The sequence below is a fragment of the Penaeus vannamei genome, chromosome 30 (genome assembly GCF_042767895.1).
Source record: "Penaeus vannamei isolate JL-2024 chromosome 30, ASM4276789v1, whole genome shotgun sequence".
Taxonomy (NCBI): Eukaryota; Metazoa; Arthropoda; class Malacostraca; order Decapoda; family Penaeidae; genus Penaeus; species Penaeus vannamei.
In genome coordinates, this window is record NC_091578.1 from 25521993 (window position 1) to 25536992 (window position 15000).

Consider the following 15000-nt stretch of genomic DNA (forward strand, 5'->3'; position numbering starts at 1 on the left):
GGAAAGAAATATTTTTGATATTGGTAATATTAGCATGTATTAAATTATATAACAAGCCATTGTAGTTTAGAAATCTACCTTATCATAGGAAATGGTTTACAGTGAACAGTGGTGCCATGGATTTAATTGTTTGTAGGTTTAAGATAATACTTTTTTGTGGATTGTTTATTCTGGGATATAACAAAATTATTTTATATTCTAAGGCTGTATAGAATCCTTGAAAGAATCAAATGTCCTTGGAAGTCATTGGTATCGAAATGCCTAGCAAGGTACCAAGAATTTGATAGATTTTTTTCATTTGCTTTTGTTAATTGAATGTAATTGAATTATTTCTGTTATTTCTTTATCCCCAACTCCACATCAAAAAACTTATTCATCATTCTAAGTTGCCCTTTGGGCACTGCCCGAGGAGAGGGTTGATAGAGGGCTCTGCCCCCTAACACCACCCCTTGAAACATTTTCCTTACCTTAATATTCATGGCAAGATAGAGCTGAAATTCAGGAGCACTGAGCAGATTTAGGCAAAGATTGGCACTTTCCGTAAAAAATTTCCTGTATTTGCGGTGTTACCATTTGTGCCTGCAGATTAGTTTTTGTACTGATTATTGCAACATTTTGTCCTCTACAAGAGTATCACATTCAATTTGCCGTAACTTAATGCATCCATACTGTAAAGATTAGCCATTGTATGTTTTGCTGGTGTCCTTATTGTAATTGCTTTTATTCTAATCCTACGTGTTCCTGGTTTCTAATACAGCCATGACCAGTATGTCAGATGAAGATTACTGCAACACCTACTGGCCTCAGTTGAGAGAAGCTGTCGATCGTTTATTGCAAGGGCCCCCCTCACCCCCACACACAGGACCTGTCATACAGTTTGAGCCAATGTATTCGGCAGCCTATAAGTGTGTGTGCCAACAGTATTCGGAGGCACTGTATAATGACCTCACTTCACATATAAACAAACATTTTCTCAAGGTTGCGGAAGATATGCAGGTAAGGAAATGGGGAGGAAGGGGTGATGTTTAAGAATGAGTACACATAGGCACATGCATATGCACTTTCACACTCACACACTCACACTCACACTCACTCTCACTCTCACTCTCACACTCACTCTCACTCTCACTCTCACTCTCACTCTCACACACTCTCTCTCTCTCTCTCTCTCTCTCTCTCTCTCTCTCTCTCTCTCTCTCTCTCTCTCTCTCTCTCTCTCTCTCTCTCTCTCTCTCTCTCTCTCTCTCTCTTTTCCCACAAAACAGTTTCTCACTCACTCTCTCTCTCTCTCTCTCTCTCTCTCTCTCTCTCTCTCTCTCTCTCTCTCTCTCTCTCTCTCTCTCTCTCTCTCTCTCTCTCTCTCTCTCTCTCTCTCTCTCTCTCTCTCTCTCTCTCTCTTTCCCACAAAACAGTTTCTCACTCACTCTCTCTCTCTCTCTCTCTCTCTCTCTCTCTCTCTCGCCCCCTCTCTCTCTCTCTCTCTCTCTCTCTCTCTCTCTCTCTCTCTCTCTCTCTCTCTCTCACTCACTCACTCACTCACTCACTCACTCACTCACTCACTCACTCACTCACTCACTCACTCACTCACTCACTCACTCACTCACTCACTCACTCTCACTCTCTCTCTCTCTCTCTCTCTTTTCCCACAAAACAGGTTTTTTTCTGTGTGATGATAAATTGGTGTCAATTGTGTTTTGAATATTGGGGAAAAATATCCTTGTTAATCATATTCATAAGTATATATATATATTTTTTTTTTCAGGATGTGGATGATCTTCACCTTATTGACAGTTATTATTCTCTCATTCATCGTGTCATGTATAGTTTAGATGGTATCATTCCAATATTTACATATCTGGTAAGTGCAATTATCTCTTCTTATTTCATTTCATGGTATGGCTATATAAAGGGGGGGAGGGGGAGAAAAAAAAATGTACAATGGTTTTTGTTACTGTAAAATGCTATTGTCTAATATCAAGTGGCTTTATAATACATTATAGGTTGATAATTATGCTTGATTTTATTATTGTTATTATTTTTTCTTTCTTACAGAATAGGGTGTATGTAGAAACTAAATTATCATCCACATTACGGACAGAACTTCAAAAGATATTTTGTACAGCTGTTATTGACCCCGTTATAGCTAGGTTATTGGGTAAGTGCTGATACGCATATATTACATTCTTTTAAAAGTTTGTTTTGATTTCATAATGATACTGCATGTTTTTGTTAATGGTTCATGGTTAAAACAACTCAATGTGCTAGACATCAAGGTCATATTGCACTATGGTAAAGTATAGTAGCTAGAAGGGTTAGGAATGAGTTAATGATTAGGGTTAAATTAGAGGTTGAACAATACTAGAGGCATTATTGGTAGTGAAAAGGGTTGAGAGGGGGAACTGATGGGTTATAGTATAAGGGTAAGGAGTTAAGGGAGTTAGGCAATTAGTTCAAATGATATGGTATGGTCTGAGTAGTCCAAAACTTTTATATAATCATAACACACATGACTGAGACCTATTTAATAGGGAAAACTTACTTTCAGAATATGGCAATTGAGTTCCAAACGAAAATTAGTTGGGAGTTTAGTCTTAAAGTTCACTTTTAAGTTTTTTTTTTCTTCTTCTTCTTTTAATGCATTTCATTGCCCTACATTCATACATACTCTTGAATTTTGTTTCAGCATTGATAAAACACATAACTGAAGCTAAACCATTCTACGTGGCTCCACATGTTTTAGCATCTCTCGTCAAGAATCTTTACAAGTTAAGACCAGCGTATGCACAGACATATCCACAGGTTAGTAGTTTGACATGTTTATCGCTACTACTTTGTATTCTTTGATGTCAGTTATTGTTAATATTTACATAATTATATTTCAGTTTGTCAGAGCAGGTTTTTTTGATACTGATACATTTAAATTGGTAAATATGTAGCCATATTTTTTGGTGGTGTCATAGTAGGATATTGGCATTCAAATTTTTCATTTCGTAACAATTTTTAGCTGGTGAAACAGAAAGAAAGAAAAAATATCCAATCTTTTTCCACCTGTCTCCTCCACGACCATATGAAACCACCATGTCTGTGATTTTTGTTGTCTTTAATATTATTACTATTTATTTATATATATATATTTTTTTTTTTTCAGGTATTTTCAGTTTATATCCCAGGTGTTCTGCCTGCAATGTGTGAGCACGAACTCTCAGACTACATTGTGGAGACGCAGAAACTCCAGGCCACCTTAAGACAGTCTTGGATCAATACTAGTTCTCAGGGAAGGAAGAGATGTTTGGACGAGGAGATGCTCACATAGCATGCTTTCTCTTCTTTTAGCTCTCTCTCTCCCAATTATTCCTAATATCGCAAGTGCAATTCTAATGTATATTCTTAGATTTATACTCCATATTGATGTTTAAGGAAAGAAACATTTATATATCGGTACATATATATATATATGTATATAAATGCAGAGTGTTTAAATATTTCCCACTTGATGCTAATCTAATTTTTTTTTTATGGTATTAGCATTTACTGAAATGTTTAGTGTAATAATTGTTATAATTGAAGTGTAGAAAAATGACATTGCAATTTTTTTTTTTTTTTTAATATGTGCCATATAGGTTTTATTAAAATTTATTTGAACATATTTATTTTTTATGTTATTAACAGTAGTAGTATTTTCTAAAAGAAAAAAATATATAGATTTCCAGCGGAGCAGTCTTCACTTTTGTATACTCTAAAAGACTTATGTTTTTTCCAAAGAACTGGTATAAAGTTATCTCAAAGAAAACATTCAAATGTATACCACAATTATCAAATAAAGGATATACTTATTTCAAAATTTCCTCTCAACATATCATGAATATAATCAGTTTAGAGAAACAAATTTTATCTAGTATATCTGATAATAAAAGAAAACAGCTCTGAATGTTTGATGTAAAGAAAAAGACTTTACTGGTTGTCATTTACTGAACAAATGCTACAGGTATGACTGGCCATAATATTTTTAAAGCAAATAATATACAGTCTTTATCAAGGTATTACAAGAACAGTAGTTGAATGCACATAAATCTACCAAAGACATTCTGTAAATTATGAAAGCCTGTTTCATTTAATAAATACACAGTACACTAGATCATACATCATACATAGAATGGGAAGCAATATATATATATTTTTAAACTATGAATAAGAATTTAACAAAAACAGCAGCAACAGTTAATAATACATACAAGAGAAGGTGAAAAGCAAAATGAACATATTAATGCTACAGGTCAAAGAAAATTACAAGAAATGCACCATCATTCATACAAAGTGAATGCAATACTGTGGTAACATAGATTGTGGGATTACACAGTCACTACACAGTTGCTTAGTGACTTACTATACATCATATCACTTGAAAGAAAGCTGGTGTTTCAGTAGTGATCTTGTCACAAGGAAAGCCCTGCTTGTAATTCCTTCCATATTTAATGAAAGACAAGTGTTTACATTACTTACTTCTACATACAGATAATTTTACATATAAACAAAACATATATACATGAAGACATATTCAGATATAAATCTGCAATGATTAAAAAGAAAGATATAAAATATGCAGCACTGCATTACATAAATGTGCATGAAATTCAAGACACCTTACTTAAAGAAAGAAAAAAGAAAGAAAGATTTTATCAATTCTATACATCATCATCTTGATTTTATATTTTCAAGGAAATAATTTAAAGCCATTAGATTAAAATAAAAATAAGAAAAGTAACCACCAACTGCGGGCAAGTTAAAATGATCAATGTATGCATGTTATCACACATTGTTACTAAATCCAAACAAATATGAAGCAACTATAGTACATATCAAAGAAATAAAACTGTTCAAGATCTATTATCACTAATATTATATACCTTATATGATACATTGAGAACTGACTAGGTAAACCTTATTTTTCTATGCAAGGAAACCACACAAGGGTAAATTTTAATAATTTTTGTAAGGTTGTTTATAGTTCATGAAGGGTTCATTTCTTTATATTCCATGCTGCTATTTATTTAAGTATTGAGACAATGCATCTGAAAAAGTTGTATTTATCTTTCATTGGAAAAAATTAGATATTTTTGTGTTACTTTTGTGTTAAATATACACCAAACTATTCACATATTAATTTTGAGTACAATATTTATTCTTTTTTTTCTATAAACTTTGATTATTCTATCACAGGAGAATCTGCTCTTTTTTCTGATAAAGTGTTAAAAATGCAACTATGTACCCATACATAGTGCTTGGTAATTCTACAGTTTTATATACACATGAGCAATCATAACGTGTACAAAGAGGTGTGTCCTGCCTACAAAAATAGAAATTATCTTTTAGGATGTACAAGAGACTTATCTGGTCCCTGGTTTATATCTAGGCACCCTTTAGCATACAATTTATTATTCATTTTTTTGTAAGAAACTTGGCTATGGATAATGTTATATATCAGGGTGATGTTGATAAGTTTTCCAAAATATAAGGTAGACATTTTACAAGGGTTTACATGGTGAACAGATTACACATCTTTCTTCATTAAAAAGTAACACTCGAGTAAATCTGCTTTATCAATATTTTGTATGATATATATATTCATATATATATTTATATAATAACAGCAACAAGTAGCTGGTGTCATTTAAAAAAATGAGTGAAGCTCCACTCTACATCACAAGAATTATTAACTATATCAATTACAGATTCTGAAATCCTGTTTTAGGCACATGATGGGATGATGTACTACAAACTTTATCTCTATACATATACATCAAGATAAAAAGTATAATATTTCCAATTAAAAACAATTCACCTAACACCATTTCAGTATCCAGGAAAGAACAGGTTTCTCGCTAAACATTGCAAAGTTATGTGGATTCTTTCATGAAAGACATTAACCCCTATAGGACTGAAAAGGTCAGAGCTATTTGTGCCCACAGGACAGAAAAAACAGCAATTAAACAGAAAGGTAAAACAACTTACATTTCATGTCCTGTGTCCCAAACATACCTGAGTATAACGATTGCCGTATATTATCCTTTAGGGGTTAAAAAGAGGTTTCTACGTCAAACTAGTGTGCACATACATTTGCTATCTACCTAATCAACAGCTATTTAATAGTTCTGCTCTATTCCCCCCACACTCAAACTACTTCTAATAACAGAAAATCCACTAAAGTTTGTATCATTTTTTTGTTATAGTTGGCTGTGGTTTCTCTAGCAAGCCTCTTGAACATTTTATTCTAAATTATCAACTGGGTACAACCTTACACACTGTCCTCTTAAATGAACTGGATACCCTTCTTCCTGGTCTATACCATGGCATTTACATTTTTTTCAGTCTTATTGTGTGGAATCTTAGAAAGCTCAAGAATTTTTTTCTGACAAAACCAAATCACATGAACATGAAAACTGAGACTGTACTGTACTGTTCACAATATATATTTCTTTGTAAGCGGTTACCTATTCTTAGGAATACCTGTACATTTATCTGGCTTCAAATGCTCTTAATTTCTAAAGTTATTCCTCCCTCCTTACAAGATACTAAAATATATTCTTTGGTCTCCTGATAGCAGAATTTCATGTCAAACTATAAATAGTTTTTTGTCTTCATAATGAAATTTATTTTCTGGAGAAGTTTCTTTAACTTACAACACAACACACTATTCATTACTAATTTTCTTACATTTAGTTGAAACAATATTCACTGAGCATTGAACTTGTGTCTGAGTAAGAACAACTCATTTGCATATTCTTTTATGTGCATAGAGAAAAATTGATTCTCTGAAGTTCAGCTTGTGTACAATCACTTTTCTATCTTATCCTATTTGCTTGTATTCTATTACTCTTCAATCCAAAAGTTATTAAGTATTAAATTCTTAAAGACTGCAAAAAATATATCATTCTACTGGTACAAGCACTCTTGAGTGTCAAGTATTTCAGCCAAAAGAAATCAACTGTTATTACAACTGGGATAAGATGATTTCAGTCTTTATTCTAATGACTTCTGAGACTTTATTGATTTCCTATTTCCTTTTTTCAAGTTATAAGAGTAAAATGAAAAGAATGAGAAAAAAATGGAGATCATCTGATAAAAATGTTACTAACACAATTTGATAATTTCTACCAAGACAACATTAAGGATCACTAGCATTGATATATAATGATGTTATTCAAATTGATGTATACTTAACAAGAGGCCTCAAGGCCTGCCAGCAACTGCCTGTTTTTCTGGAAGTCACAAAAATAGTACAAGACTAATTCTTTAATGCTCTTCCCTCTTGCTTGCTCCTATGCTTCCAGACTTCTTTGTAGCATAAATTTTTTTCCCTTATCCCTTATATTTCTGAGAACAGGTTTGCGTATTGGCACTGTGTGAAGAGGAATATCCCACTCCAAACTGCTTTCATGCATGTGACTTTGGACATTCAAAATTTATCCCACTTCCCTCACCCAAATGAGTGCAAGTATGTAAAATAGTAAGTGCATTTTCACTATGAAATAAAAAAAGGGTTTGGAAGCCCTGTATATTAGCGTACTTACCTTGACATATGTTTGTTTGAAGTTATGTCATCTATGTGTGAAGTATTTTGAATCCACTAGACTCAGTTTCCCTGATTTACGATGCCAGTTGGCTGAGTTTCTCCCATCAGTCACATGTTACTTGCAATGAATACACATCTGAAGGTTTTTATTTCAATGGACATTCAGGCAGAGCAGTTACAAATGTATCCTTGGTTTCTCTTAAAGCACCACAACCAAGACAAATCAACATTCAACATTCTTTTATAATAATGTTTTTCTGATACATTCAGACAAGATGTCTGTCATTTTGTCATGCAATTCACTTTTTTAAGGAGGGAACTACAGTAGATTGGAATGCTCTCAATGTCTTTTTATATTCTGTGGGACAGGCAATCACTACTACCTTGCCAGATACTGATGAGTTTAAAAACAAATAAAACTGAACTATTTGGATGTGAACAATTCAAATTCCTTACACAACAGAAATTAAAGAAGAATATTATTATGTGAAATTATTTGCCATTTTAACAAGAACAGAGACCATGAGTCACAATAAAATAGTGAAACAAAGTCTAAGAAAAATTATTCATTCACCTACTCTTTGAATGAGAACTATGTTTGTTATATGTTTACTCAGTAGAGAATTTTCAAGAGTATCTCATGGGTAGAAGTATGTTTAAGCTTTAGAACCTTGTGCAGTCATATTCAGACATTTTTACAAGCACATCAATATAAGGTATGCCTATTTTGTACAAAATCTGATTTCAGAGCATGTTATTTATTGTAAGTCCAAGTTCCTGTGAATGATGTATAAATGCATAAACAAGTAATAAGCAATTTGGGATATTTTACATGCTTACCTAAAAGACATCTTTGGAAGACAGAAAAGATCTTTGCATTTTTTTTTTTTTAATGTATCTTTAAAGATTGCTGTTATCCCTAATATAACTGCTCATAATAAATAACCAAACAAGTTGATTATATATACTGTACAGTATGAAGGAATCATCAGTGATATAAAGAGCACTGTATGCTAAACTAGACAGTATACTAAAATTTGTTTTAATTCTTACATTTAACAAATGTTTGTATTATTGGCTCTTAGCAATTTCAGTCTCCTTTCTGCCTACACTAAATTAGGGCAATAATGTATTACTTGACTGACAGATTATCACATAATTTACTACCAGCTCCTAATTTTTTATAACTTGGAAGGCTTATCCCTAATGCAAAATTACACAATTCTGAGAAGCTTTCTCCCATAAGATCAAGAAGTTTATTGAATATGACAGGGACTGTATTTTAAGGAGCGAACAAAATCAATAAGAGTGGTTACATCCTATAAATTTTGTAATTTTTTCATAATGTGTGTATTATCACAGTGTTGTCCAAACATTTTTGCCTATTGTACCCTTTATTATCTTCTTGTACTGCTATGTACCCCCCCCCAGTCACCATGGCTAAACAAACAGTTTTATTTATGATAATGCAAAAAATATACTAATTATGAAAAGACTGCATAGCAGCAGTGTTGGTAAATAAATTCGAATTTAATACACAAACAAAAAATATAATTCATAGAATATGTGATCTTTCTGTGTGTGTGTGTGTGTGTGTGTGTGTGTGTGTGTGTGTGTGTGTGTGTGTGTGTGTGTGTGTGTGTGTGGGTGTGCGTGTGTGTGTGTGTGTGTGTGTGTGTGTGTGAGAGAGAGAGAGAGCGAGACAAACAGAGAGAGCGAGAGAGAGAGAGAGAGAGAGAGAGAGAGAGAGAGAGAGAGAGAGAGAGAGAGAGAGAGAGAGAGATCCTTGTTTGTTCACATACCCTTATGATCTATGTTGCGTACCAAGGACCCCAGTTTGGACAACACTGTATTATCCCATCCATGATGGGATTTCCCTGCACCATACTGCCACACACAATTTTTTCTTCTACTGCTATAAGATGACTTTAAGCCTATTTCTGAGAGGCTATATTGGTTCAAATGATCACAGTTAGGTCCAAAAAAGCAAACAAATGTTTAGTGCACATAATTTTCAGCAACTTTGACTACAAATAGCACAGGTGCTTGCGGTGCCATTTCAAAATCCTTCAGAATTTTCCTATCTATCTTTATCGCATCTTAAATTCACCTTAACATTTTTCTTTAATTAAAGATATATTAATAAGCAAATAAAAAAAAGTCTTATTCCCAGAGTGAAAGTCATGTAAGTTTAACATCTGTTGGCACCAAAGGACTGCTCTATAAAATATTGATTGGGTATAATTTTCATCATTATGGCTTGTTAATAATTATCATATTACCAAAACTCTGCATGACACCCTTTAGTAGCTTGGTATCCGCCTCTCTCTGCTTGTCTATTTTCCATTATGCAACAATGAGTCCCCTTGCCATGTCTCTGTTATGAATTTTTCTGTCTCCTTTTTATCATCTTATTGTCCTTTTCTGTCTTAGTCTCCTTTCTGTGCCTATTTCCTCTAATCATTCATCTAGCTGAGTCTCATTTATACTGTTCTCTGTCTCAGTTTCCTAGCTTTACAGTACCAAGAATCTGAAAAGTCAATACAATTTTTTTCTTATGTGAAATAGATGCTCTTCCTATAGCAAATTAAAATGTTGAATTTATACTCTGTTCTTGTGCTGTGATAGATAGCCAGCAAGAAAAATCATGTTAACAGACAAACAATAAAATATAAAATTAATAATGACATCACAGTTTACTTACCTGTAAACAAAGAATTATTGATCTCAAACTGAATAGACATCAAAATAATGGTTTTCAGATGATGTATACTTACAATAATGAAAATCTGGTATCCCTATGACAATATTATCATTCTTACCTGCCTCTGCTTAAGTTATCTTCCTATCCTTACACTCTACAAACAAAACTTTAAATCTTGTACTTGGTGTGACATCACATGGGAGTCAAATGTACAGACTACTGAAAGTAACTTCTTCCATTAATATACAATGTCTTTTCATCTGGCCAAAGTCAGAGAGCATATAGAAAAATAACCAAACATCATTTAATATCTCTGTCTGTACTTTATACAATAAATTTACTGGTCTACACAACCAAACAAGATGTCACATCTACCCTTCTTTTTTGTATACAGGTGTGCTGTTTTACTTTTGGTTTTGTTGTATGATAGTATCAAAAAGAAACAATGACTTTCAACTATGGCCTCTTATCAACAGAACAATGAATTTCAGTCTAAAAGTTATTTTCTCAAATAGTTAATGTAACTATTTGAAGTACAGCATATACACAGCCATAAGTGAAAACAAAATTCTTCTTTCTTTCAATATTACCACAAATATTTGGCATATTAATGTATCTACATTTTCCTACTTTCCCTTCAAACATCTATCTGTTAAAGCCCTCTCATGTGGTATGTGCTATCTTTCCCAAGAAATTCATTTTTCTGTATGAGCTGAATAAGACTTTTTGCACCTCTGTTGACTATTAATACATTATAACATTTCCATGTTTTTTGAAAAAAACTCTGTTTTATCCCTAGCTCTAAAACATCTCAAATAGTATCATCAATAAAATACCCTCTTTGATATAGTATATTAGAATCGGCAAATGCAGTACCACCTTTTCTACAAATTACAGATACCATCCTTTTGGGAAAGCTTCAGGCATATAGAAAATGGGTGTTGAGTGACTTTTAACATAAATGATGTAAAATTTTCTTTTGCTTCCCCACAAATACAATAAACACTTGGTTTACTGTTTACTTTTTTTTTTCTCTCTCTTTTTTCTTTTACATATCTGGCAATCTCATCTGGAGAAATTTCTACTGTAGCTGAAGATAGTCTTTTTTAATTACTATCATATATTTTTTCATCATTATTAATTCACATAGGCTACTATGTCTTTTCAGTATTTCAAATATTTTGACATTATGTACATTCCTATCACCTTTCAACTCAATGAAATCATAACATAAATTGCGAGTCAAAAACATAAATCAATGGACTTGGGAGTAAACAGCAACAAAATTTAAGGCTTAACATCTAGTAAATGACACAAGACATTAATATGTCCTATGTCTACATAGGTGATCTTTGTTTTGAACTGTGCATTCTGGCATTGTTCTTCCATATCTTTGCATCTTCTTTACTCTCAAACAATGGTGCTTCATCTTAATAAATGGGTAGTAGTTATAGCTTTCATAATCATAAGGCAAATGATAATGAAGTGTAATAAAAAAAATAACAATGATAATAATAAAAAATACAATGCCACGATATTCATAATCATATTGATGATAATGATAATAAAAAAAACAAAAAAAAAACAATAATAATGAAAATGAAAACAAATTAATATGAAAAATAGTAATAATGATAACCTTTAAAACTATCAACAGCTGTAACAATAGTACTAATATCAAAATTACCCCTAAAGCAAATTATTTCATATATTTCAATGTTAGTTATAAAACAGAAGAGGGTAATATTAGTGTACAAAATATGACACCCCATTCATTGTTACTCACAAAAACTGCAGCAACAATCTTCATAATAACATGTGAAGAATCCCTTAAAACTTTCCTTAGCAAAAATGGTAATGGAACTTAGCTACATGCATTTTACTGTGCATAAAGCAAAGGCAGAATGTCGTGTATTACAAGCTAATGCAGTGTTGAGGTTAATAATATGGAAGTCGTGTTGATCAGATGAGACTTGTAGGTCGTGAATTGGTACATTTTCTCCCGCTTCTAATATGAACAGATGTCAATTCTCATATATAAATCATTTTTGACATCATAACTAAGATGACTTTATTCGATGCAATTCCTAATTTCTTTGGAAGAGCTTGTTCTAAAATTAGTAGCAAGATTTTCAATGGTGTTGAATACATATAGTGTACAAGAAAATAATCAGAGCCCAATGCCAGGTAAAGCACTAGGAAAAGTAATGGTTAAAAAAAGAAACATTCATTTTTTGTCTTGCTTTTTTTTAGTTAAACTGCATCAACACAACTTTGGCAGTGTATGAGTTAGTGTGTGTATGTATATATATAATTATATATGATTATAAAACATCTCCAGTTTCATTGTCTTTAAAATCTTTACTTATACCTAAAAAACAATCACGGATCCTTAAAATGGCCTCCATAAATAACATGAGATTCAAAAAACATGCACACTATACTGCATCTCCCGCCTACCATGCAAAATGAAGCACCTTTCGAATTCCTTAGGAACATCGCTCTTACTCATTCTGTTGTTAGGGCAATCTAGCAATGAGGTTCATTCAATGATGGAGCAGAAGAAGAGAAAGAAGAGAAAGAAGAGGGTGATGAGGAAGGAGAAAAGGAATAATGAAATGAAGAAGAAAATGAGAGATAAAAGAATAAGAAAGAAGACAGAAAAAGAGAAAACAAAGAATGAGAAGAAATGGAAGAAGGAAAAAATATATATTGGAGGAGAAAGTGATACAGAAGAAGAAATAAAACACAAAAAAGGAGTATTTCTGCATTAGGTTACAGCAGAACCATTTAGTTAAATCAATTTTTCTTTGCTATGAATAACTAACAGCCTGACTCCTTATTCCTAAAATAAACATTCCAGCAGCTGCTACTATCACTGTTGAAGAAAAGCTTTTAAAAATCATAAATATAATAATAACAAAAACAAAAGGAAAGGAAAGTAAAATTATGAACATAGTATTACTCCATAATTGAACAAGAAAAAAGCTTAATTGTGAAATAAAAAAATAAATAAAGCATAGGTCATCTAAATTCTAAATTCATCACAGGTCAACTTCAGCCACATCCTCCAGCATCAGAAACCTTATCACTCTTGGCGGAAGGGGAGAAGTCTCGAGTGTAACCTGGATCCTGTCCCCCAGCCGCTGGCGGATGTAAATTCGGCAGAGGTCAGCAAGGGTCAGAGGCTGAGACCTGGCAGAAGTATAAAGATAAACCCGAGTGTGATTCAGTTACTATTCTCTGCTTATACTCATGTAATTAGCTAGGAATTGTAAATAATTTGGAATGAAATGGTGTGGAAAGTGTGGAAAGAGCTACAGATATAGATGTGCAAGTTATCTACAATTGGCATATACCATCATGTTTATGCAATGCTAGAATTTAGGTGGAAGAGTAAAGTAATGAGTATGAAAAGGAAGTGGAAGATGAGGGATGAAGAAGATGGAGAAGAGAATTGCATTACAATGATCAATAAGTTAACACAATAGATATAACTTAACAACAATGTTTTAAAAACAATAAATAAATTAATCAAAATAAAGAACACAAAATCAAATTTTATGAAATATCAATACCACAAATCCATCCCTAGAAACACTGTTTCAATATAAATTCAACATGTTCATCAACCTACCTCACAACAGCTAGTCGCGACTGGAGTGATCCAGGGGTGGTGCTTTCCATAAGCCACTGTGCTTGCCACAGCTTGAATCCTGCCAGTATCAGTAATGTTGCCAACGGAGCATGACCTCTCAGAGCTGTCATGTGCAGGTAGTCCGGGGTTGCAGCTGGGGTGTGGTGGTTTACATTGCATCTTGGGAAGGAGAAATAATGAGAGCAAGATTCAATCATAATTGTACAAAAATGAAAATGTGTACTATCCTATTTGCCACAATCATGGAAGACCTGTCAAAAATTTGTGGGATTTTCCTGAACACTTTTTCCACAATGATGTCTGTAGGGTCTGCAAATAAATCTGGTACTATCTGGCAAGTTCATTCAGCCACAGTCACATTCTCGATCCCCATACCCTCACTCTCCTAGTAGTTTCCTCTGCCTTGTCTTCCTGCCCCTTTCATCTTGTTAATTAAATATAGTGGGTGTCAAATAATAATTCTGGTCTTGTATGGCATATTTCATCCAGCCAAACCCTTAATTATTTATCCTCAACAGACCATATGTATTTATACATTTAGATAATTATCAATACATCTAAATAGACAATTTATTGTTTTATGTGATAAAATAAAATTGCATTTCATATGCATATTCAGTGTAATTTTCATTTTACCACTGTTAGCATTTTCAAGTTTGACTATAATTTGGCTTAGAAAACCTGAAAAATCATACCTGTTTTGTGGCTGGGGAGACAGGTAAGCTGAATTATTAGTGGTTCTTAAAGGATAATAACTATTGGATGTTTGTGATCATCATTATCATGAGGTGAAAATAGTTTTGATGGGGAAAAATGAGTAAAGAATTTGATTTTTTTTTTTTTCCCCATTCGGGACCTAAATCAACGACTAAGAAAAATCAGTGGCCCTTCTGACATGTAAAGAAGCTTTCACAATCAAATGCTGGTATTCACACTCAATGAACTAATATATATGCAACAATGAACAACCATACAATAAATCATTGATAACCAATACTTTTGGCTATACATGTCCCAGGGTCTCCATATGCTCAAGTTATATAAGAATGGGACACTTCAAGATGGGGT

At 33.0% G+C, this 15000-nt stretch overlaps 2 protein-coding genes across 3 annotated transcripts in view; one reads left to right on the forward strand and one right to left on the reverse strand.

Moving 5' to 3' along the window:
• Positions 1–3466, forward strand: part of LOC113805235 (CDK2-associated and cullin domain-containing protein 1) — a 5510-nt gene extending 2044 nt beyond the window's left edge. For both annotated transcript variants that reach the window (XM_027356200.2, XM_027356201.2), the window contains exons 2-6: positions 758–996; positions 1763–1858; positions 2053–2155; positions 2684–2799; positions 3149–3466. In XM_027356200.2, coding sequence (XP_027212001.1) covers positions 758–996; positions 1763–1858; positions 2053–2155; positions 2684–2799; positions 3149–3313 — 719 coding nt within the window. In that variant the 3' untranslated portion in view covers positions 3314–3466. The remainder of the gene's footprint in view (positions 1–757; positions 997–1762; positions 1859–2052; positions 2156–2683; positions 2800–3148) is intronic.
• A 9034-nt stretch (positions 3467–12500) lies between these two features.
• LOC113805223 (ankyrin repeat and KH domain-containing protein mask) overlaps positions 12501–15000 on the reverse strand; it is a 17008-nt gene continuing 14508 nt past the window's right edge. The window contains exons 12-13 of the mRNA XM_070143250.1: positions 13912–14091; positions 12501–13469 (exon numbers count right to left, since the gene is read on the reverse strand). Coding sequence (XP_069999351.1) covers positions 13319–13469; positions 13912–14091 — 331 coding nt within the window. The 3' untranslated portion in view covers positions 12501–13318. The remainder of the gene's footprint in view (positions 13470–13911; positions 14092–15000) is intronic.